The 25,770-nt window shown below is 46.2% G+C and overlaps 1 protein-coding gene and 1 pseudogene across 2 annotated transcripts in view; one reads left to right on the top strand and one right to left on the bottom strand.

Moving 5' to 3' along the window:
* RIMS4 (regulating synaptic membrane exocytosis 4) overlaps positions 1 to 25,770 on the top strand; it is a 145,516-nt gene that overhangs the window by 107,799 nt on the left and 11,947 nt on the right. For both annotated transcript variants that reach the window (XM_021717036.1, XM_021717035.1), the window contains one exon: positions 20,362 to 20,500. In XM_021717036.1, coding sequence (XP_021572711.1) covers positions 20,424 to 20,500 — 77 coding nt within the window. In that variant the 5' untranslated portion in view covers positions 20,362 to 20,423. The remainder of the gene's footprint in view (positions 1 to 20,361; positions 20,501 to 25,770) is intronic.
* LOC103269341 lies at positions 13,325 to 19,268 on the bottom strand (annotated as a pseudogene).

Genomic DNA, 25,770 nt, shown 5'->3' with positions numbered 1-25,770 from the left:
AACAGGCTGACGATTTGAATAACCAACATTTGTACAGACCTTTGTTGTCTACAAAATACCTTTTTAAATGGGAGGCAAAAATACATCAATTTTAAATTCAGACAGACCTGAATTTTTTGTCCTACCCTATCAGCTGTGTCCTTAAACAAATGACTTAAGCTCTCTGTGTCTAAACGACCTCATCTATTAAATAGAGATAATAATAGTACTTACCTCTCAGGTCATTGGAAGGATTAAGTGACATGTGCCACATGTAGGACATTAATTGTGATATGGGCTTTGTACAGTAGTAAGGCGCTCACTTCATGGTAACTTATTATTATTACCATTCTACATGACATTTGCATGGTACATTCAGCATTCAAGAGGTTTTTATTGAGTGCTTAGCGCCTGTCCAGCCCTGCTCCTTTTTCAAGTTCTCACTAAATGGCAGTCATTATCAGTATCATTTGATCTCTATAATGTTGATGGGGTAGGTAGTAAAATCATGCACATTTTACTGATAGGAAGATAAAGGTCAGAAAGATTGCAGGGGGTTCCAAAGCCCGTAAGAAATGAGAAGGGAATTTTATCCATGTCTTCCAAATTATGCTCTCCTTTTTTCTCCACCTTCAGTGGACATTTACAACAGTCCCTATATGAAGGGAAGAAGGAAGGGAGAGAGGAAGGGAGGAAGCGGGCAGGTCAGACTATTGTGCTCAGAGTTAAGGGGCTCCCCCAACCTTAGCCACAGTTTTTTCCTGTGTCGGGCAGTTTAAGGACAACTGTGTGGATCTTTCTTCTCTCCCTCCTCAGTATCCCACCAGAGAAATTGAGTTATGTCTTTGAGTATCTTGCAGGCAAAAAGGAGTCTTCAGGGAGTATCATGTGACCTGGCTATTTGGCCAGCTTTCTGAGTTGGCGGAATCCTTAGATGTGCTCAGCTGCAGCTGATACCTTGTCCTCTGTTCCCAGCCCCCTCTCCACCCTGAGTCACCGCCCAGTGCCCACAGTGTGGCTTACCTGAGTAGAGACCCCATGGGATTTGTTGGGCCCAAGGCTGACCTTGGCTGGCTGCAGGTTGGCCCCTGATCTTGACCTCCTTCCCTTCCTAGGAAAGTGAGCAGAAGTTTTTGGTTCTCTCTCCCAGGAGAACTGGCTGTTCAGCCTGATCTCTCGCTACCAGTGAAAGTCCTTGTCCCCTAGTAAAGAAACCTCAGACATCAACAAAGAGATGTGACAAATGTTGTAACTAAAGAGGGTCCCTGTTATCAGACATACATTCATGTTGGTTGCTGGGGAGGTGGGTCCCCAGTCAATGGTTCTTGTGTCTTTTGTATAAGATGTCAGTTTACATTTTCCTCCTATGACCCTTCTCTGAACACTCTCTCACACAACCTCAGCTGCTCCATTTCTATCTCCTCTTTATTTTATTTATTTATTAGAGACAGGATATCACTCTGTCACCCAGACTGGAGTACAGTGGTGTGATCCTAGCTCACTGCAACCTTGAACTCCTAGGCTCAGGCAGTCCTTTCTCCTCAGCCTTCCAAGTAGCTAGGACTATAGGGCATGCTACCATGCCCAGCTAATTTTTATTTTTATTTTATTTTTTTGTAGAGATGTTGCCCAGGCCGATCTCAAACTTCTGACCTCAAGCAATCCTCCCTCTTCAGCCTCCCAAAGTGCTAGGATTACAGGTGTGAGCCACTGTACCCTGTCTCCTGTCTTCTCTTCATGGTCAGCTTCATTTATCAAGCAAATCTAATTTCTAGTAGCCCCTGACAGTAGAAAAACCTTAAGTTGGAAGTCAAGATCAAATCTAGATAAAGTTCTAAACCAGTGCTGTCCAATCGAAATTTCTGCAATGATGGAAATGTTCAGTATCTACACTGCCCAGCACTGTAGCCACTGGCTACATGTGACTATTCAGCTCTTGAAGTGTGGTCAGTGCAACTGATGACTGGATTCTTAATCTTTTTTAAAGAGAGGGGACCTTACTATGTTTTCCAGGCTGGAGTGCAGTGGCAGTCTCACGGCTTACTGCAGCCTCAAGCTCCTGGGCTTAAGCGATCCTCCCACCTCAGCCTCCCAAGGAGCTGGGACTCAGGCATCTACCACACCCAGCTAATTTTTGTATTTTTCTATTTTCTAGAGACAAGATCTCTCTATGTTGCCCTTGTCAATGAATTCTTATTTTTCTTGTTAGTTTTAAAAATTATTATATTTTTTTGAGTCGGGGTCTCATTCTGTAGCCCAGCCTCTTGGACTCAGGTTGTCCTTCTGCCTCAGCACCCCGAGTAGCTGGGACCACAGACAAGTATGCATCACCACATCCAGCAAATTTTTTGATTTTGTTGTGGAAATGAGGTCTTACTGTGTTACCTAGGCTGGTCTTGAACTCCTGGGCTCAAGCGATCCTCCCACCTTGACCTCCCATAGTGCTGGGATTACGGTGTGAGCCACCATACCCAGCCTGAATTCTTGATTTTTTTTAAAAGCTTGATTTAAGGAGTCCCATGTGGCTTGTGGCTATTGTATTGGGCAACACAGTTCTGGACCCAGTTCTGGATGTGTGGAGCTGTGAGACCTTGAGCAAATGTCTTCCCAACCCTGGGAGGATGAAAGATACCATTGAAGAAATCAGCAGAGAGGCCCCTGGAAGAGAGACTGAGGTCTGGGGTCAGCTAGATCTGGGATAGGTTCCAACTCTGTGACTGGGCAAGTCACTGAAACTCTCTGTGCCTCAGTTTCCTCATTCATAATTTTTACAGTCACCTCACAGGGTTACAATGAGGCTTAAATGAGCACCCCATTCCCAGTAGGCTCTTGACAAATTGTGGTAGTTGCAGCTGATGTTACAGGTACCCGTGTTCCCTTTCTGCCTCTTTGGAAAACTCTGACAATTCTTGTTTTTGCTACAAACATTTATAAAATGCTTGCTTTTAGGGCTGGAATTTATAACCTTGAACCTCTTGAAATTATGTACAAGTTCTGTCATTGTGCATCTGTATTTTTTTTTTCCTGGGGAAAGCCAAAATCGTTCTCTGGGGAAAAACAGTTTCCAGTAGATTTTCAAAGGAGTCCAAAAGGTTTAGAAACTCTAAGAGGGAAAGAAACTGGAGTTCATAGTACATGCGGAATAGGACTGGGTGGGATCAGGAAGCCAGTGGACACTGGCCCCAGACTGTCAGCATTTCTGTCTCAGCCCTGCCACCTCCAAACTGTATGTTGAACTTCAGCTTTCTTTTCTCTAAAATGGGGATAATATAGGATGTATTCCTCTGGTCGTTGTGGGGAATTTTTTTTTTCAAGTTGGAGTCTTACTTTGTTGCCTAGGCTGGAGTGCAGTGGCATGATCATGGCTCACTGCATCCTAGACCACCTGGGCTCAGGTCATCCTTCTACCTCAGCCTCCAAAGTAGCTGGGACTATAGGCTTACACCACCATGCCTGACTAATTTTGTCATTTGTTGTAGAGATGAAGTCTTGTTATATTGCCCAGGCTGGTCTCAAACTTCTGGGCTCAAGTGATACTCTCACCTTGGCCTTCCAAAGTGCTGGGGAAACAGGCATGAGCCATCGTGCCTGGCTTGTTTTGGAGATTAAGTAAATTAATCCATGTTAGTTTTGTAGCATACTAACTGACACCTGTGCCCAGTGAATGCTAGCTACCTTTATCATCTTGCCATTGTCACTGTCATTATCGCCATCATTTCCATCCACTGTATGCCAGGCTTCGTGCCAGGGATGTCTGTCTCCCAAGGTCTGTCCTCCCTGCTTGCCGCGTCCTCTCAACCTCATCTCACACCACTCCCCCTTGCTCGGTCTGCTTCAGCTGCTCTGGCCTCTTTGCTGTACATTGAACGTAAAGGCCTCTTGCTGTTCATTGAACACAAGTCTGCCGGGGGGCCTTTATGTTTTTGTTCCCTGTGTAGAGAATGCCTGTCCCCCAGATACCCATGTGACTCATTCCTTTACTTCCTTCAGGTCATTACCCACATGCCACAGAGAGGACTCCTTGGTCACTCTAGTTCAAAGAGAAACACCCTTCTCTCTGCTCACCACCTTCTAATACCCTTTGTGTCTTCCTGTATTTGTCTGATTTAATGTTCGCTTGTCTCTTCTAGCATAGAGCTTCAGAAGGGCAGTTTGTTTTTCCATGTTTCGTTTCCTGCTCTAGGTCCACTGAATAGAACATAGTGCTGGACATATAGAGGGTGCTCAGAAAAATACCTTGTGAATGAGTGAATGAATGAGTGAATGAATCTAGTCTGAGATAGACTCCTGTGGGGTTCTCAAACTCCACAAGATGTCTCCTGTGTTATACTTTCAATCAACCAATATTCTCTGAACCTCCTCTGTGCTAGGTTAGGTCTTCGTTTCCAGAGATAGAAAGGTGAGTAAGGCATCCCAGTTCTTGAAGCACTCACAGGCATGTGGGTGACCATAGTATCGTTCTCTTCCAAGCACTCACCACAGTTGTAACCACGGAATTGTGCTGCCATCCTGTTTGCTGCCTGTCTTCCACCCTAGACTGGAGGAGCTCAGTGGGCGAAGACTCCTGTCTGCTTTGTTCAGTGCTGTGTCCTTGGCACGTATATGTGGACAATGTCCATGAATGCACAAGTACAGGAAGAAGCAGGATAGGGGTCAGCAGAGGGCTCTATGGATGTACCAAGGAAGGGTGACTGGCCCTGCCTGGGGAAGGTTGGGAAGGAGTCGTGGGAAATTCACACGGGAGGTGAGGAACCTTTTGTCCCTTGGCAGCGTGCCTTGACTCCCATTTGGCCAACCATGAAGCAACTTGGGAATGATGGGGGGGGAGCTTCCCCTTCCTCAGGAGGCTGGGTGGCCCTTCTGTATTTCAGCTTTTGCCTGAGTTTCTGTTGGAGTTAAAAATAGGCAAGGATGGAAGCGCAAGGACAGGCTGTCCTCTGCCACTGAGCAAGGATTCTGCTACCTCTTTTCAAAGGGGGCTGCAGGGTGGCAGGTTTGAGAAACCAGCAGCTTAAAGAATTATCCCTTCCTGCCCCCTTGAGGACAAGCATAGACTTATCTTTCCCCAGTCTGGCGTGACTGTAAATGAGCTATGGAATGTCACAGCTGGAAGGGCTCTCTGGGGCAGGTAGACATCTGGCAGGAAGCCCATCGCCCACCAGGCCTGGGACCTTGACAGACTTCACCAATCAATCAAGGCCCTCCCTCTCCTGAGACCATGGCAGGCATCACCAATCAATCACAGCACCCTTTTCTGCCAAGTCCAGACACAGTCTAAGAATTTTTAACACAGGGTATTTCAGGCAACAGCTACCAGAGTTGGCAAAAAAGAGAAAACCTATTTATCATCTCCAATCTAGTTCAGTCGCCTCATGGTGGGAAAACTGAAGCTCAGAGAGGGGCAGAAACTTATCTGATGTTACACAGGAAGTCATTAGTGGAGCTGGGACAAGACCCAGGAGTCCTGACTCCCTGCCAAGGCTTTTTTTTCCTGTCCCTTGTTGCATCCTCTTTTCCACAAGAACTAAGGTTTGTGTGTGCAAAAAAATTGCTTTTAGTCCATAGACTGCAGGCCCCCAGATTTTATGCAACCCACTTGTGTATGTGCTGCAGGAAAGAGAGAATAGCTTTTATCAGTTCTCAAGAGGCTCCTTGCACAACCAAGAAGGTGACGAAATCAGAAAAGAGAGTGAGTGGAATGGACTAAAGTCTTGCTACTCAATGCATGGGCCACAGACCAGCAAGCATTGGACTCACCTAGGAGTTGTTAGAAATGCAGACTCTCAGGCCGGGCATGGTGGCTCATGCCTGTAATCTCGGCACTTTGGAAGACCAGGAGTTCGAGATCATCATAGGCAACATAGCAAGATCTCATCTCTACAAAAAAAAGAAATTAGCTGGGCATGGTGGTATGCACCTATAGTTTCAGCTATACTCAGTAACAGTTAATACAGCTACTGAGGCAGAACCATGAGCAGTCATTTCCCATTCCCCACTCACTCCGGCCCCTGGCAACTACTAGTCTGCTTTCCATCTTTGTGGCTTGCTTGTCTGGATATTTCGTATAAATAGAGTCATAGAATATCTCGTCCTTTGTGACTATTTTTCTTTTGCTTAGCGTAATGTCAAGGTTCATCCATGTTGTAGCATGGATTCATGCTTCATTTTTATTTATAACTGAATAATATTCCATTGTATAGATAAAACCCAATTTATTTATCCATTGATGGATGTTCAGGCTGTTTCCACTTATTGACTGTTCCGATTAATGCTGCTGTGAACATAACAGTCAATACAGCTAGGAGGCTGAGGCAGAAGGATCACCTGAGCCCAGGAGATTGAGGCTGCGGTGAACCATGATCATGCCACTGTACTCCAGGTTGGACAGCAGAGTGATACCCCAGCTCAAAAAAATAAATAAATAAAAGAAAAAGAAATGCAGAATCTCAGGCCCTACCTGAGGCCTACTGAATCAGAATCTGCATTTTAACAAGATCCCTGGAAGGTTCATTTGCACGTTAAAGTGTGGGGAGCACCGGGCTGGAATTTGCACCACCCCTTTGGTCTCTGAGTGGATCACCTGCTGAGTGCTAGCAATCACTTTTCAAGTCTAGTAGACAAACTGGTCCTTCCCCTCATTTGAGAGATGGAGAACAACTGAGGTGCCTTAGCCAAGATGGGGCCCAGCTCTGCTCTGCAACTCTGCTAAGGCCAAATCAAGGGGGGTATTTGTTTAAACTGTTTGAAGATAAAGGGTAGCGGTTCCTATCCAAGGAGTATGAGACTCAGCATGCATTAAGTAGGTGTGTGGAGGTTCTTGTTGGAAAGCCTTTGTGGGCACCAGGTTAGCTGCCGTTCTGCAGAGCAGTCTGAAGAGGCCTGTGGATTTTAAGTGGTCGTGGGATGTGGATGAGCTGAGCTGGAGGGGATGTGCTGCTTGAGGCTACCATCACTAGCAGCCTCTGATAGTGAGAACAGTTAATCTAAGGTGGGTTTGCTCTGGTGAGTGCTGGTGCCAGGTGGTTGTAACTGGTATTAACTGAGCCTGACTCATTTTGGGTCTGGCAACCTCTGAAGGAAGCTGGTCGTGTATAGATTGAGGAAGGTGGTGGGGAGCCTGAGGCTTACCTAAGTGGACCTAGGCGGAAGGAATTCCAACACCCTTCCTCCCACCCTGTCCCCCACATTCCCGCTCCCCATGTGTTCACTGTATGTTTTCATCCATGGGTCTTTGTGGGGATACAAGTCAAGAGCCAGGCCTGGGAGATGAGATGAGATGGAAATGTATATATTAAAGCTTTGATGAGATATAATTCATCTACTATACAGTTCACCTGTTTAAAGTATACAGTTCAGTGGATTTTGGTATATTCACAGAGTTGTGTAGCCATCACCACAATGAGTTGTAGAACATTTTCGTCACCCCAAAAAGAAACTGTACCCACAAGCAGTCACTTCCCATTCCCCACTCACTCTGGCCCCTGGCAACCACTAGTCTGCTTTCTATCTCTATAGATTTGCCCATCTGGATATTTCATATAAATAGAGTCATAGAATATCTTGTTTTTTGTGACTGTTTTCTTTCACTTAGCATAATGTTGGGGTTCGTCTATGTTGTAGCATGGATTCATGTTTCATTCTTATTTATAACTGAATAATATTCCATTGTATGGATAAACCACAATGTGTTTATTTATCCATTGATGGACATTCAGGCTATTTCCACTTATTGACTGTTATGATTAATGCTGCTGTGAACATTGTGTTCAACTCTGTGTGGATGGGACAGATTTGTTTTGCATTCTACCTCTTCACCACTTACTTGCTGTAGGACCTTGGACAAACTACTTCAGTTCCAAGACCCTCAATTTTCTAAGAGTTTCTGGGAATTGGGGACACTATCATCTATCTCAGAGTATTGGTGATAATAGTGGCTATAATTTACCCAGCACCTTTATCTTACCATGACAGTCACCATACACTTGTTATGTCATTGAATTCAGCCCCACTGTTGGCATGAGAGGATTTTTTTTTTTTAATTTTAATTTTAGTGCATTTTTTAAAAATGATATTATGGGGTACAGTTAAGGGTTAGGTATACAAATACGCTCTGTTCAGGCACCCTTGTTGATAAGAGGTGTCTCCCCGTAGGATTTTTTTTTTGAATCAGGGTCTCATTCTGTTGCCCAGGCTGGTGTGCAGTGGCACGATCATGACTCATGGCAGCCTCCACCTCCTGGGTTGAGGGGATCCTTCTACCTCAGCTTCCTGAGTAGCTGGGACTACAGGTGTATGCCACTGTGCCTGGCTAACTTTTTTTTTTTTTTGAGTTGGAGTCTCACTCTGTCACCCTGGCTGGACTGCAGTGGCACACTCACGGCCACCCCAGCATTGACCTGCTAGACTCCGTTGATCCTTCCACCTCAACCTTCCAGGTAGCTGGAACTACAGGTGTGCGTTACCATGCCCGGCTAATTTTTTGATTTGTTGTAGAGGCAAGGTCTCGCCAAGTTGCCCGGGCTGGTCTCAAACCCGCGAGCTCAGGCAATCCACTTGCCTCAGCCTCCCAAAGTGCTGGGATTATAGGCTGAGCCATGGAGCCTGGCCAATTTTTTAAAAAAGGTTTTATAGAAACAAGGTCCTACTATGTTGCTTAGGCTGGTTTCAAACTTCTGGAATCAATCAATCCTCCTGACTTGGCCTCCCAAAATGCTGGGATTACAAGTGTGAGCCACCATGCCCAGGGAGAGGATCTGTTTCACAGTTAATGTGAATCTGTGCTATAAGGGGCTAACATGCTACCTTGTTAGAATATATCATTTGGTGAATTGATGAGTTCTTTTTCCAGTGTGTGTTTGGGGGAGGGAACTCCCCTATACCTTTGGCATTTTCTCATATTAGAGGTGATATTTCTTTCCTTTCCTTTTCTTTTGTACACTTAAAAAATTTTGAAATATACATAAAGTACAGCAACTGGAAGAGCTTCTTTATGGTTCCACAATTGTTTTGCCATGAGAACAGCATGCCCTAGATAGTGCTTGCTCCTTCACCTGAATTCCAGAAGAATTTGTGGATAGAGCCACAGCTAACTCGTAAAAGGTGTTAATTCTGAGCAATAACTAACCTGTGTTGTATAAGCACTGAGATTTGTTACTGCAGCATACCCTAGTGACAACTGACTAATACATTTAATCCTTACAATGATATGTGAAGTGTTTTATTATTATTTCTATTTTGTGAGGGAATTAGGCTCAGATAGGTTCAGGAGCTCTCTGTGATTTACGCAGAAAGTGGTGGAGGCATGCTTCAAGTCTCAAACCCAGTTATTCTGGCTCTGGAGCCTGTTCTCTTAAGAAGACGGAAGTACGTGGGCTGTGTTTGGTGAATGATGAGTAACGCAGTTTGGATAGAACACCTGGTATGTGCATCGGCAGACTTGTAGTATAGGTTTGAGGCAGATCCTGGAAGTCTTGAATGCTGTGTGGATCATAAGGCTTCCCAGTGCCAGATGGAACCATAGACTCTACCTTTTGCCCACAGCCCAACTTCTTCTAGAGATTGTTCAGCTTGTCCCAAGTGCTGGTGAGAATGGCTTCCTGAGGAAAGTCATTTGTGGAGATGGTGAAATTGTCTTCCTTCCGATGATTGCTGAAATGCTCCTCTAGAAAGTCTTCCCACATTGACTGGAGCAGAGTCAATGGCTTTCCTCTGACCACCCCCTACGTGTAGGACCTTCCTCTACCCCAAATGTGTTTACTCTGCATCCAGAACTTTTCGTCCTCCGTTTACATTTGGTTCCACGTTTTTGCCTTCTCTCTGCATGTATGCTGTATGTCAACATAACCTTCAGTTACACCGGAAGGTAGCACTTGTGTATACAATGAAATATTAGGATTTTATTTGCAACCAGGTATAATTCAGCATTGAAACAATTCTGCTTACAGCTCAGACTCTGCCTCTACCTCCAGTGCTGTATTAATTAACTGTCTCCTCAGCTCCCATAATATTCTGTGTATATCTCTGCCCTCACATTAGACTATGCTGTAATTATAACACCTTGCATTATAATTGCCCCTTTACCTGTCTTTCTCTTCAGGTAGACGGGGAGTATCAGCAAGGTCTGGACTGAATTCATCTGTGTTTTGAGTCTCCAGCATAGGCTCTGGCACTGAATAGGCAATTATGAAAGAGTTTGTTGAATGAATGATAATTTCTTATTTATTTCATCTCCCCTCCCCCGACACTACCTGTAAGCTCCTTAAGGACAAAGACTACATCTTCTTCAAATCCTCAGTGCCAAGAAAAGCACGGCATAGGAAATGAACTCAGTAATTGTATATTTTGTTGGATAAGTGAAAATATCATTTCCTTCCATGGACAGAACCCTTTAGAGTTACAAAGCACATTCATATACATGACAAAGTTGATTCTTTCAAAATCTTCCCCCCCTCTCTAGCGTACTCTAGTGTCATGTGTCCCTCACCTCCCTTGCTTCCACCTGTTTCATCTGTGTCTTTGTGATCCCTCTCTCTTCCCCCTTCAAATCATCTTGGAAAGTGTCAGAGGTGTTGACCCCTCCCCCCAGCATAAAGCAGCCTGAAGGTAAAAATTGTACCCTGGTCAGCACCGAGCCAAGATCATGCGCTCATTTAGCAGGGATATCATCTAGGGCAGGTTCATTAACCCCTGCGCTTCACCTTTCTCTTCTGAAAATGGAGAAAGTACTCACTTTCACTGGGTCCTGTGAGGATTAAGTAATGAATGTTGAGCACCTGACATGGATTCTGGTTGAACTCAGTCAAAGTGAATTCCCGTCTTGATGTGGAAAGGTGATTCTTTGAGGGTAGGATTTCAGGTGTAAGCAAGCTGGTGGAAGGAAACATGGTTAAAAAAGAAGAAGAGAAAAGGGGAAGCAAATTAAAAAAAGAAAAAAGGCTGCATTAAAAATCCTTACAAGAATACGAGGAGACCCCCCCCAAAAAACGAATTATTATTATTTTTGGAGGGGTGAGCTGGCCTTCTGTAGTATAGGCTTTCCTTGCTAGGTAAGTGTTCTAGGAATTCATTGGCATCAGTGTACCCGTTAGTGTTGTTGTAGGAGGCTGCATTCGACTTCAGCGATTTTTGTTGTTGTTGTTGAGATTCTTTCATTGTGTTTGCCCGTTTCATGATGGGTGGACTTATGAGCACACCTGCCCACACTGCCCTGAGTGTTCAGCAGTCTTTGACCAAAAAAGGCATGACCTCTGTGCCCCAGTTTCCCTATTCATCCAATCTTACCCCGAGAGACTCTTTTTTGTTTTCCTGGATGAAAAAAGTCCTTAAAGGGAAACATTTTTGCCAATGTGGAATAGGTAAAACAAAAAATGGCAGAAGCATTAAAAGGCATCAAAATTGATGAGTTCAGAAACTGTTATGAGCAGAGGAAAAAGCATCTCGATAGGTATATTGCATCAAATGGAGAGTACTTTGAAGGTTACTGATGTTTAAACGTGTAGACTAGCCCTCCTCTGTAATGGGCGTCCCAATAACACACAATCTTTTATCAATAAATTCCAGTTGTTTGGTCTCCCCTCATATGTTGTTCATATTATTTTACAGATGTATACGTGTGTATAAAAAAATAGCCCTCCAGAGCTAAGCAAACAAATTTTGAGTTAAAGAAAACAGTTTGCTGTGCCAGTTTGCTGTACCTGGTCAGCACTCTGGACAGTTCCTTTACCCTTTGGTCCTTCAGCTACTAGACTTAATAGCATCTAAAAGACTTCCATTGCAAGTCACAAATTTATTTTATGTGCCACCAGGGGAACTAAAACATGTCAGAACTTAGCTCTGACATGCCATTGGTTGTCATTTACATCTTAATTTTTGAGATGTTGAAAAATGCTTGTCTTAGAATCGATGAAATAATGGCAGTTTATTAGAAGTGACATTGATGAGCAGTTGACCATTGACCCTTAGAGACCCTTAATAATAATAGCCAGCATTTACTGAATGCCAGCTGTGTTCCAGACTCTCTTCACTCCTTCCTCTCTTGTCCTGTGTGCTGTCTGCCCTCTATACAGTCCCTTAACAAAACAGTAAATCACCATCCTTCTTTCCAAAATATTCCAGTCCTGAGCCTCATCTCTTCAGAACAATTCTTTTCTGCCAAATGATGATCTACTGTATTAACCTTTTCAGTTCACATCAGGTTTAACACATTTAAAATGCACTTCAAATGCCTATTCCATGACCCCGTAGTTGAACACATAGGTATGTGCTCTAGAGAACTGTGCACAAATGATCACCAAAAGACACATGTCAGAATGTTTTTGGCAGAGCTATTTGTAATATCTCCATACCAGAGACTACACAGATGCTCATCAACAATAGAATGGATGGAAATTATTTTGATATAGTCACACAATGTACTACAATAAAACCATGAGGATGAATGAACTGCAATGAAACAATCAACTTGGATGAACCTCACAAACATAATGTTGAGTAAAAGAAGTCAGACACTAGGAGAATATACACTAGATGATTCTATGTATGTAAAAATACAAATTAAGTAGGCAAAACCAGTCTGCTGTTAGAAGTTAGGATAATGTTACTTTTGGTGGGGAAGTAACTGGAAGTGGCAGGAAGGGCTTCTGTAGGGCATTGGCAATAAATTGTGTGATTTCTTTCTTGATCTGGGTACTGGTTTCATAGATGAGTTTACTTTGCAATATTCATCAGGGCACACTTATGACTGTGTGCTGAATAATTGTATACTTTTCTGTATGTGTATTATACTGCAACAAACAGTTGCTTTGAAAAGCACTTTTCTCCAGAAGAGAAAAGAATGCTGAGACTTTCGTATGCAGGATAATGGGTAAGAAATTTGGGGGTTAACTGGTCACGTGGAATATCTGGAATTATTCAGTGTGAATAAAATGTAGGACACATTAGGGAAAAGAAAAAAAAATGAGACTGAAAATGTAAATTGGGACCAGGTCAGAAAGGCAGTGTGTGTGAAATTGGAATTTATTCTGCAAGCTTTGCAACCAATGGGGTGCCACTGAAGAATTTTTTATATTTTTAAAGATTTTTTCTTTTGTTTTTGTTCTGGAAATTTTGCTTATTTAAAACTTTGTAATAGCAACAGACATATTAATCCACTGAATCTTTGCATAAATAAACATTCTCAGTTTGCTCATAATATATTATTCAAATTATTCTACCCAAAACTGTTTATAAAGAATGCTTTATACTATACTGATGATTTAAAAACAAGCTCAACAACCGCATAAAAACAAAGAATCTTCCTCTTTTCAGGATAAATGTTCTACTGTGAAGATTTCCTCTTTTAACATCTTCAGTGTAAATTCTGGGTGAACCAGGATGATCACTTCCTGTCTCGTTCAATGATCCTCTTGCTCTGATCTTGCTCAGATGGTGTCTTTCTTGTGTACAGTACCATACTCTCTACAGTGGGAGCCTTAAAAGGGCTCCCTTCTTGTTTCCGTGTCTGTCATCTGATTTCTGCAGTCTCCTCGCACATCTTCTCACAGCAATAACCACAAAGGAAATGTTTCTGTTTCGGGTGACCACACTCAGGACAAATGGTTATATTGTTCTTAACTTTAATAAGCTTCTGAGGATTTCTTCTCCTCCATTGGTTAACTTCAATGCTGCATCTGTTTTTGGGAGCTGCCATCCAGAAGATATCCAAAAGGCTGGGATTCTCCTTACTTCAACTGGCATCATTTTGCTGGCTCTATAAATATGGCTGGACCCTGGACTGCTAATGCTGGTCCCCACAGGGAGCTGGGAAAACCTGGCCAGTTCTGCTCAAGCTTCTGCTGTAGTCGCTCCCAACAGTTTTAGAGCAGTCTCTGGACTGCCGGCCACTGCAGAACCATAAGCAGCAAGCATGGCCAATGCCATTTTACTCACCAGAAGACTGCCACTGACGGTATTTAATCAAAGAGACGATGTGTCCAGGATTGAGGTCTGGGAAGCACATGCAAGCCACAGGGTGGGGAAGAAGCTGGCAGAAGAGGCCACTCTGGTGGTGGGGACACCAGTTAGCCTAGAGGAAGAAACTGAGTCATGGGGCAGTTAAGTAACTTGCTCAAGATTGCACAACTAATAGTAGAACTGGGGCCAGGTTTACAATGCAGTCAGATTCTGTTGTCATTGCTTTTAGCCATCAGGCTGTGCTGCCGCCTGATGCTCCAGAAATATTAGTGAAGTCTATTGACTGAAAAGAAACAAAGAGGCTGGCAGTTAGGAGACCTGAATCCCAAAATCAATGGCTGATTCATTGCAGTGATCAATGCTTGGTCACTGATTCAAGCTCTCTTTGGGCCTCAGTTACCTCTATACAATACAAGCATTGGTCTGGATCGTCCCTGAGTTCCCTCAAAATGAAATCTTCTCTGATTTTAAGGGAAGGAAGATTCGGATAGCTCCAGGGAGAAGAAGAGGAGAAGAGGCTAAGAGCCCTCATTGAAGCCATCATGGTTTGTATTTCCTCTACCTGTCTTTGGAGACACAGTCAGAGGGAATATCAGGGCTCTGGAGGCCTGAGTGCCTGCACGTTACCTCAGTCCTTAACTTTCAGATAGAGTTCAAGACCTCAACAAGGGAGGCATTGAGGCTGAAGTCCTTAGGAAACACTAGGAAGAGGTTGACCATGGAAGAAGAAGAGGCAGTAGCCTCCAGGGTATTCATCTCAGAGGGGCAAGAAAGGCATTTGCTGTGGACTGGAGAAACAATGAGCCAGGCCTTGGTGCTGCTCTCATCGTGGTTTAAAATAACCCAGGCACCCAGAGCTCTTGTGTCTGGGGGAACATCACAGGCTGCTCTATGGACTTGGAGTGGGCACTCACAGCAATGGGATCAGACACTGGTCAGGTACGTGGTTGGGGATTTTAGAGTCTGGGTACCTGGAGCAAGTCATGGAGCCTCTCTCAGCTTTGGGCTCCTATCTGAAAAACAAAGCTGAGAGTGCCCATCTTCAGTCAACAAATGGGTGGGGACTGGTTATGTTCTCTCCTCCCTCCCACCACCACATCCCTGGGCTCTCTAGTGGATAAGAATATGGGATCTGATTTCACACAGACCTGGATTGTGAACCTAGCTCTATCTTGTCTGGTGTAATGTTACTAGATTGCTCTGAGCTTGTTTCCTTATTGTAAAATTAGGATAGTAATACTTGATTTTTGAGTTATGGTGGGGTCAAAAACAAAAAGAATATATATATATATATATATATATATATATATATATACACACACACACACATATATACATTATATATAATATAAAAATATATTTGTGCTTAGTACAGGGTAAATGCTAAAAATTATAGGATCTGCATTCATAGTTTATCATGATCATCATTTTATCATTCTGTTTCTTATGAACACTTGCTTTTGGACGAAGGTACATCAGACACATTTATATTCAAGTATAAACAACTGAGTAAGATTTACTCGTTTTCTTTACCAGAGAATTTGCTTCTTTCTTGGGGACACGTCCTGAAGCCAATTCAATCTAACCCACGTAGTGCAGACAGGCGGTGTGGGCGCTGTCCTTGGTGCTGAACGGAAGTAAATGAGTAAGGAACGTATGCTGTGAACACAGACATCCACCAGGCCCCCTGAGTGCCGTGGAATGTGGAATAGTCACCCCAGTGGAGATGAAGATGAAGTGTTCCTGGGACTTCAGGGGTCAGATCAGGAAAGGCTTTGTGGAAGCAATGGCATTTGGGTTCTGAATAGAGCTTGGTTAAGTTTAGTGACTCATTTAAAACCTGGCTTTGGAATCAGAAGGCCTTGAGATTGAATTCCAGTTCTGCCATTAGTAGCGGTGTTTGGGAAAGTTACTAAACTTTCTTCCTTGCTCTGTAAAGTGGGAGAGTAGCGACCTCATGGTTTATTGTGAGAATTAGATGGGGTGATGCTTATGTAAAACAGTTGGCATGGTATCTGGCATGATGATAATAATCGCAATAATAGCCACCTTTGTCGAGGGCTTACTGTGTACTACAGCCCCCCTAACATGTCCTAAGGATTAACTGTTATTACATTACCTGATTGTTACATTTAATGTTCATACAACCCTAAGAGTTTGGTGTTTTTAGCCCTGTTACATGAGGTAGAAAGGCGCTCAATTAATTATAGGTGTTATTTAAAGCTAAACTCTGGAGGATGGCTAGAATTTTGAAAAGGAAGATGAGGACAGAAGGAAAGTAAAGGAGTGAGAATCGGGACGAGAAAGTTATTGAGGATGTACACAGAGTAGTGAGATGCCTGGCCAGGCTGGGCTACGAGACAGGGAGGGAAACTAGGAGCAGATGTGGAGGGGATCAGATGATGCAGAGTCTTGAATGCCTGGGTGCAAAGCCTGGGTTGAGCCTAACTCAGCGGGGAATGAATCATTCTCAGGTTTCAGATAAGATCATGGTGTGATTGAAGCTATGATTTATCTATGAATTTGTTTGTATTTTACTTCCAGTTACAGTATAGAATTAATACATTCATTATTTTAAAAAATTCAGGCAACGTAAAGGCATACAAAAGAGAAATAAAATCCCCTCCCTGATGTCTGGTTAGAGTGTAAATTGGTACAACTACAGTTGTGACACTGGAACCCACCTGTGTGAGAATAGTTGAACTTTGACATGCTTAGCATGCCAGCCTGTCCTAGATCAGGTGTCCCCAAAGCAGATCTGTGAAGAGATTCATGTACAGGTAGTGCATGAAGAAAGTGCCCTCAGAGGAGTCTGGAGAGAAGCAGGACAGGAAAGGAGAGGAGGCCAGCAAGAGTGTACTCTCGGGCAGGTCCTGCAAAGAGTGGCTCCGGCCTCACTGTGGGGCCACTTTGGAGCCTGTGTTATGCTTCAGAGTTGTTCTGACCTGGGGGTAAAGGAGATGAGGGTTCATTCTACTGTTCCATTTAGTCTTTGATGAAGGGACAAGGAAGGGGCAGGTTAGGAATTATCCATTTTCAGACTCTTATAGCTCTGTGTGGGGGTGAGTTCAGTAGGCCAAAGGAAGACAACCCCCAAAAGGTGTCAGGTACTGGCTGTCAGAAGCCACAGCATGCTAAAGTGGGGAGGGGACTCACAAAGAGGTCAAAGGCGGGTTTTGGTGAAGCACCACATTGTTCATGCCAGCAGGTCAAGTGAGGGTCTGTGTCTGGGTCCTGATGGGCTGTAGCAGCGACTGATAGTCCCTCCCTGTGTCTCACCAATGTGTGTTTTATCAACAGAGAATGATAAAACCAGCACTTTGAAGTGTGTTTAACATCTCATGAGGGCTTCCCCCTAACAAGAAGGCACTCAGTATATGTTTGTTGGGAGAATGAAAGTGCCATATCTCGGGCTGGGGACTGAGATGAAGCCCTTAGATCTGGTTCCCAAAAGTCACTGGAGACCGATTTAGTAGGCCATGTGATCAGAGAGGGTGTGGTTGGTGAGATGGTGGCCAGAGGCTGTTCTCTGAAGAAGTCATTTGATGGAAGAAGCAGAGCCTTGAGTAGGCCCACGGCGTGGAAAGGGCCAGTGGAGAGAAGCAAGATCCAGAGAGGAAAGATGGTGGAGGAGGTGATGGTGAGAGTGGGAGGAGGTGAGGTGATAAGGATACACACGCATCAGCCTTTGCCAGGGGAAGGATGGCCCCTTCCTTCAGAGACAGGGGGAGGACTGAGGAGCAGGTTGAAGGTATGAAATTGGTGAAATTTGGAAATGAGAACAAGCAGAAGCATGGGGACATGTCTTCTCAGCCAAGTGGGATGATGGGTCACAGGGTGGGGAGTTGGGAAAACACTAGGACATTCATTTTGGGGACTGTGGCTGAGTTAGCAGGAGATGATCCACAGAAGGGTGAGGTGGCAGAGGCTGGATAGCAGACATTGTTGTGGTTGAGTCCAGTCGTGGTCCCCATATTGGGGAAGGTGGCATGTCAAGGATCCAACGCATCTAGGAGGGTCAGCACGATGGTTGTTGAGGGCACATTTGGAGAGCATTGGAAGGTCTTCCTGTCTCTACGGTGGCCGTGTCTCCTTTTGTTTAGCCCTACTGTTTACCCGGCACTGCGGAAAATGGTCTATCATTTAACCTTCTCCGCAGTTCCCTAGAGTAGGTGCTGACTTGCCTGAGGTCTCTCTCCCTGGGCTGTCTTTGCAATGCCAGACTCACCTTTGTGTTAGCCAGGGCTGCTGTGAGGCTCAAGGAGGGGTGTGAATGGGAAATGCTCTGGGACTGTAGAATGCCACAAAGAAGTGAAGTGAGCCCTGGGGAACTGAGTGGTGTGTCATGCTTTGCTCTTCACTCTTCCAGGAGAAATATGTCAGACCCTGGTGGGTGGAGACAGGCCAGTGTGGGAGCCCCAGAACAGGGCTCAGTGGGGCAGTTGGCAGCCTAGGCAGGTGTCTGCAGCCTGCCTGCGGGGTGCCCTGTTCATGGGTCTGTAACCCCAGTGGGGGGATGTTTGTCTCTGTATATTGTATGAGTGTGTGTGTGTTTGTAGGTGTGTCTCTGTAGGTTGTTTCTGAATGTGAATGTGAATGTGAATGTGTTCCTGTGTCCTTGTCTGTGTCTCGGTACCTGCTATACACAGGGGAACTCAGGAACAGTGGAGAGAGGGGAGGCTGTGGATGTGAGTTAGGGGAAGAACAAATGTGGAATGAAGTGGAAGCAGATTCTGGAGCACACGTTCCTCACATGTTCAGAAACACCCAGGGTGCATGTGCAACAGAGAAACATACATAGAGTGTCTGTATCTCTGCGTATGCATGTGTGTGTGTGTGTGTGTGTGTGTGTGTGTGTGTGTGTGACACCATCCTTGAGCTGGGAGCAAGGCGGCCCAGGAGAACACTGACAGGAGGCATCCCTACTTTGCCTGCTCCTGGAGCACAGGCCAGCTCGCCTGTCCTTTGACAGGAGCAAGATGATGGGGGTATGATTGCGACTGCTTTTCCCCAGTGTGTCAGCCAGCAAGCACTAATGTTAGCCCCTCAGGAGATAAGCCCACCTTCAGACTTTGTGGGGCCAGGAGAAAGATCCCACTAAAGATCATCCCCCACCTCCAGCAAGCGCACAGTCCCTGCAGGGTGTGCAGGATATATAAAGTTTACTTTGAGTCACTAGGCCAGAGAACAGAGAGCTTCCTGGGGCTGTGTCCTGGCTCCCACCTTCCTGTCTCTACAGGCGTGAGCAAGTTCTCACCTCTCTTGGCACTAACGTGGGCCAAAGCAGCATCCATTTCGTGGGTAGTTGCGAGGATCAAGGCTGTTCTCAGGGCAGACATTGGGCCCTCCACAGTTATTAACTGAGCACCTACAAAGGACCAGATGCTTTTCTTGATGTTGAGGCTTCAATAGTGAACGTATGAAGCTCCCTGTCTTCTTGGCACTTCTTCCTTCTACATGAAGGGAGCTGGCCCATATGCCAGTGATGTTTAACACATCAGGGTGTAAGAGTTAGGAGGAAAACCAGAGGAGGGTCAGGGCAGGGATGGGCAGGGTATTGAGAGGGCTGCTGTTTTGGGGAACCTGGGAGTGGTCAAGAAGGTCTTGGAGAAGATGATGCTTGAACACAGAATGGAAATGAAGGAGTGAGTACTGATGGAGAGGGTGTTGGGGGCGGGAATAGCCAGGGCAAAGGGTCAGTTAGTTTCATAATAGGCCTGTTGTTCTCCTACTCTATTAGTGAGACACAGAGAGGTTGAAAATTTGCCCAGTATCTCCAAGCCAGTGAGAAAGAGGTCCAGAATTTGAACCCAGGCCATCTGGCTTCAGAGCCAGTGGTCTAAATTAGTGACCTTCAATTTAGGGTGATTTTTGCCCCCTGGGGGCTATTTGGCAATGTCTGGAGACAGTTTTGATTGTCACAGCTGGACTAGGGGTTGCTATTCACACCTAGTGGGCAGAGTCCAGGGTTAGACACTCTGTAGTGTACAGGACAGCCCCACCACATGGCTGTGTGCCATCCAGAGTATATTCATACCACTCGCCAAACACCTGGTATAAATCCATGAAAAGCACTTGAAGAGTAGGATAAACAGTAGGTGCTTAATAAATAGTAGCTGGAGAGGAGGAGGAGAAATGATTTGGAGAAAGTTACAGGAAAGAAGTGAGTTCAGAGGGGAGAAAAAGTTCACGTCGATTAATCCATCATTTAATAAAACTCACACGATTCTGTCTGTTGGGTGGGTGAGAAGGCAGGGCTGCCCTGGGGGTTTGGGGGTGGGGTTCAGGTAAGGCCAGGGATCTGAGGAGGCTGAAACTGGACAACTGCTGAGATGTTCTCGAGATGACTGAAGCACTAACCAGATGACTCTTTTCTCGGCCCCTCCCACCTGTGTCTCTCTCCCCATCCCTCTTGACTTCTTTGCTTAGCAGGAGACAGCCGGAGACTGAAGGGGGCCATCCAGAGGAGCACGGAGACAGGCCTGGCAGTGGAGATGCCCAGCCGGACGCTGCGCCAGGCCAGTCACGAGTCCATCGAGGACAGCATGAACAGCTACGGCTCGGAGGGCAAGTGCGTGTGGGACCACCTCTGGGCTTTCATGGCCTTCAGCAGTGGGAGTGGGAGGGACTGGCCACCCCTCCAGGAGCCCTGAGTCAGCCTCAGGCTGTGGGGACATCACCGTGGGACTGCTGGGTGCCCATCTTCAGAAGGGAGGCAGTGAGGCCCCAGGGTGGGTGTGCAGAGTGCAGGCTCCGACTGCCTAGGGGCGAATCCTGGCTCCGTTCTCCACCCCCTCCCGCCGCCCCTTGTAAACTTGGGCAAGTCACATCTTATCAGGATGAATTATTTATGATCATTTAATCCTGGGTTAATGTTTACACAGGGTGGAGGACAGTTTTGGCACCCAAGTGCTGCATATCACTGTTGGTGAAGAAACAAGAAGGGAGTTGAGAGGGCTTTTATTCTCAACATTATTATTTCCACTTTACATTTGTAGTTTCTTAACTCCCAGTTGGTTTTTCAAAATAATACATCCTACTGCTCAATACAGGCGTTCCATATACGTCAGATCATTGAACAGCCGTGCAGACTGGCTCCAGGCCAGCATTTCTCTCCCTTGGCCATGTGTCAGGATTGCTGGGAAGTGCCTTACCAGTGCAGACCGTGCAGCCCCATACCCTATCTGCTTGGTTAGGTCCTGGGAGCACAGCCCAAGAACTCCATTGTGAAAAAGCTCTCCACTGTTGAAAAGAAGAATTAATCTAGACTAGGGGTTTCTCAGCTTTAGGGAACCCTTGGAGAATTTTGGGAAAGCACTGGACCCGCTTTCCTCAATATACGCACATGCATCCGAATACATGTACACACACATTCTTACACACACAGTCATGCAGACACACTCTTCTCAAACTATAGGGGATCCCCAGATGCCCCTAAGACCATCCATGGACCCCTGGATTAAAGAAACTGTGATCTGGCCAGACTTGGTGGCTCAGCCTGTAATCCTAGCACTTTGGGAGGCCAAGGCGAGTGGATTGCCTGAGCCTGCAGGTTCGAGACCAGCCTGGGCAACTTGGAAGACCTCATTTCTACAATAAATAAATTTTTAAAAATTGGCTGGGTGTGGTAGTACCCCCCTGTAGTTGCAGCTACTAGGAAGGCTGAGGTGAAAGGAGTGCTGGAGCCCAGCAGGTCGATGCTGGGGTGGCCATGAGTGTGCCACTGCATTCCAATCTGGGTGACAGAGTGAGACTCCAAGTCAGAGAGAGAGAGAGAGAAGGAAGGAGGGAGGGAGGGAGGGAGGGAGAGAGAGATGAGGAGAGAGAGAGGGAGGGAGGGGGAGAGAGAGAGAGAGAGAGAGAAAGAAACTGTGATCCATACTGACTTTCCTATTGTATAGATGACCAGTGCACTCAGTGAGGCTAAGGAGCTTGCCCTGGGTCATACAGCATATGAATAGGTCTGCAACCTAGGAGTCCTGGCTCCCAGCTGGGAGTTTTTCCACACACCACATTGCTGCATGGTCCCAGCTGTCCTCGGAAGCAGTGGCTGGGGCAGGTTTCATGATCCTTGTCATGCACAGGAGGAGACTGAGGCTTGGAAAAGTTAAGTGCCACCAACTGTCCAACTGAAAAGAAGCCGCTAGACGTGGGTACTTAAAACATAAATTAATTAAAATTAAATAAGGTGAAATATTCTGTTCTTCTGTGGCACTAGCCATATTTCAAGCGCTCGGTAGCAATGTGTGACTAGCAGCAGCCATTTTGGGTGGTGCAGAAAATAGAACATTTCCATCTTCACAGAAAGTTCTGCTGGATAGCTCTAAGTGGCTCAAGCAAGGGCTGATACCCACTGGTGAGGGGTAGGGCTCGGCCTTCCTTTTGCTCCCCTTCCTGCTGGTCCTGCCTCTCAGCTGTGGACTCCTGCCGGCTGAAAGCCTTCCCCGCCCCCAACCCCTCCTAAACTGGGCATCTCCAGCCTCGTGAATGGCCTTACCTTAACAGATGCTGCCGTTCCACCCACCTCCTAGTGAGATTTTCCAGTGGGCGAGAAGAGGAGGAGGATAGCGGAAGAGAGAGGAGGAGGAAGAAGGGAGCCAGTGTTTTCTTTAACCTGAGAAACATGGCAAGGCAGCGAAACTTGTTGGAAGTTATTCTCGGCATCTGGAGAGCAGTGGGTCCCTGCAGACAGGCATGAGTCTTGGGGGGTCAGGAGGCTTAGGTCCTAGTGCTGGCTTTGCCACTGACCCCCCTGGATGGGGCCTCTGAGCATCTAGGAGGCTGGTCAACATCTTGGTGGCCTCCCAGGCAGTTCTGGAGAACTAGATTATGGGGAGGGCTGCGTGCCTCAGGGAGCAGCAGCAGGGCAGTCAAAACCATACTCCCATTTCACAGAAGAGAAGGTGAAGGCTCATGTGACTCGTCCAAGGGGAGCATTATGAAAGGGTATTGTAAAAAATAAACAAGGTAATACCTACACATGACAGATGCTTGGAAGGTGGCTTTTGCTATTTTTTATTGTAATGTGCTTAATGGGAGCAGAGATCTAATTACCTGACAGACAGGCTCAAAGCCAGGACTCAGGGGGTCAGATAGCCCTGGGGTGTGGCTCATTTCTTCTTCTTAGTGGCTGTGTGGCTTTGGGGAAATTACTTCACCTCTCTGAGCCCGGTTTCTTAATCTATAGAAAAGAGACAGTGATAGTATAAGCAGTCATTGAATTGCTCTGAGGGTTAAATATGTTAATATATATAAAAGCACACAGAACAGTGACTGACACATGGCAGGCACTGTAGTTGTTAGCTGCTATTATTGTTTGTTGTTAATTAAGCCTCTGTTAGCTGGGCATTTTGCTACTTGTGGTCAGTTACATCCTAACAGATCTAGTGAACCATCCCAAAGACAATTGTGTCTATAGAGTGCTTAGCACAGAGTAAGCACTGAGTAAGTGTTGGCTGTGATGATTATGATTATCAACAGGTTTGGGTGGGTGTTTCGAACCCAGTGGAGGAAGGATAAGGTAGGATGAAGGATGCCAGGTTCAGCAGAGGGGACAATCTGGGCCTCCTGAGAGGGGCTGAGTCCTGGTGGATCCCAGCCAGGTGCTCCTGCCCACCCAACACCTGGGCGAGGAAGGGGCATAGAAGGGACAGTTGTGGACATGGAGCTGTGGTCAGCCTTCTCCTTGTTCTGCAGGTATTTGGGGCACAAGTGGGACTTACACGCCAGGCTCTGAAATGGGAAGGGATGTGATTGTCCTCCCCTCTCCCCACCCCCTGAGCTTCTGCCAGCCCAACTGAGGCTTACAGAGAGCTGACCTTGCTTAAGCAACCCCTATGAGGCTGCAGTCCCTGGCACCACCAGGTCTCTCTGACTGTGCACTGAGTTGCCGGGCATATGTGTCCCTGTGAGTGGGCACAGGAGTGCACCCAGATGGATTTTCATGTCAGCAAATGTGATTGAGCATCTACAAGGTACCAGGCAGTGGGACTGGGCACCTCAGGGACCCTGCCCTCCATGAGCTTCCGTGCTGGGGCTCTGACCAAACAAGTGGCAGCATGAGGAGAGCAGCAGAGGATGGGTAGAGAAACCTCTGGAAATGCTGAGACCCAACCAGGTCTCAGGGATGGGGAAGAGGGTGTGTGTGGGTGGGCTGCTCTGTCAGTGAGGATACCTTGAGCTCCAGGGTACATAAGACCAGAGGATGGTGGCTTCAGCCCTTGCTACTCAAAGTGTGGTCCACAGCCCCACAGCATGGGCATCCCCTGGGACCATGTTAAAAATGCAGAGTCTCAGGTTCCACCCCAGACTGACCCATGAATCAGAATCTGTATTTGAATGAGACCCCCGAGTGGTTTGTATGCACATTAAGGTAGAGAAGGCCTAACTTAATGGTGACAGAGGCCATAGCTAACTCTTGTAGAGAACACTTACTGTGTGCAGACACTGTGCTAAGTGCTCTTACTTCCATTGACTCATTCAATTCTCACAACCTGATGATGGTGGGACTGTTAATATCCCCATTTTACAGATAAGGAAATGGATGTTCAGATAAGTAACTTGCCCAAGGTCACACAGCCAGTAAGTGACCAGGCCAGGATTCAAATCCAGACATTTGGAGTCTGCCCTTAACAATTACACTTGGCTGGGCTCGGTGGCTCAACCTGAGCCCACGGGTTTGAGACCCGCCAGGGCAACTTGGCAAGACCTTGTCTTTACAAGAAATCAGAAATTAGCTGGGCGTGGTAGCGTGTGCCTGTAGTTCCAGCTACTTGGAAGGCTGAGGTGGAAGGGTCGCCGGAGCCCAGCAGGTTGAGGCTGCGGTGGCCGGGAGCATGCCACTTCACTCCAGTCTGGGCGACAGGGTGAGACTCCAACTCAAAAAACCCCAAAAAAACAATTACACTCAACACTGTCTCATTTAATGGTTGCATCTACCAAGATTTTGGGAGGTGGGGGCTTTTGGGGTAGTTTGGCGGTTTGAGGATGCCATCAAGGGCCCGGAGTTCCCCTGCCCCCGCCTTTTCCCTCTGTAGGCCTCAGCATGTTGGGCCACTCATGGCTTATCCTGGAGGCTACAAAGGGACTTCTTTCTTTGAGTGCCATTCTGCCTGATCAAAAGTTGGTGTTCAATTGGGTGTGATGGCTCAAGGCTGTAATCCCAGCACTTTGGGAGGCCAAGGCAAGAGGAATGCCTAAGCCCACGGGTTCGAGACCAGCCTGGGCAACATGATGAGACTTTGTCTCTGCAATAAACTAAAAAACTAGCCGGACATGGTAGTGTGTGCCTGTAGTTCCAGCTACTTGGAAGGCTGAGGCGGAAGGACCGCTGGAGCCCAGCAGGCCGACACTGGGGTGGCCGTGAACGAGCCACTGCACTCCAGCCTGGGCAATGGAATGAGACTCCAACTCAAAAAAAAAAAAAAAAAAATTGGTGTTCCATACAAGGGAGGGGACCCAAAAAACTTGGGATTATCTTTTTTAGGATGGGCCCCTCGTAGTACACTTGGAACTTGTTCCTCCAGATCAAATGGCCAACCACAATTTTTATCTGAAAGTTGTAAGAAGGCTGCATCACAATTTGCGGAAGAAATGTCCCAAATTGTGACAAACAAGTAACTGGTTCTTCCACCATGACAGCACACCTGCCCATACCGCTCTGAGTGTTCAAGAGTTTTTGACCAAAAACAGCATGAGCCCCATGCCCTACCCTCCCTATTCACCCGATCTCATCCTGAATGACTTTCCCCAGTTGAAAATGTCCTCAAAGGAAAACGTTTTGCTGATGTGGAGGAGGTGAAACAAAAAGTGCCAGAACCACTAAAAGGCATCAAAAGTGAC

Source organism: Carlito syrichta, unplaced genomic scaffold (genome assembly GCF_000164805.1).
Source record: "Carlito syrichta isolate Samal-C Ts95f unplaced genomic scaffold, Tarsius_syrichta-2.0.1 Scaffold309195, whole genome shotgun sequence".
NCBI lineage: Eukaryota > Metazoa > Chordata > Mammalia > Primates > Tarsiidae > Carlito > Carlito syrichta.
The sequence above is the reverse complement of the archived record's forward strand: the minus strand, read 5'-3'. Positions and strand labels throughout refer to the sequence as shown.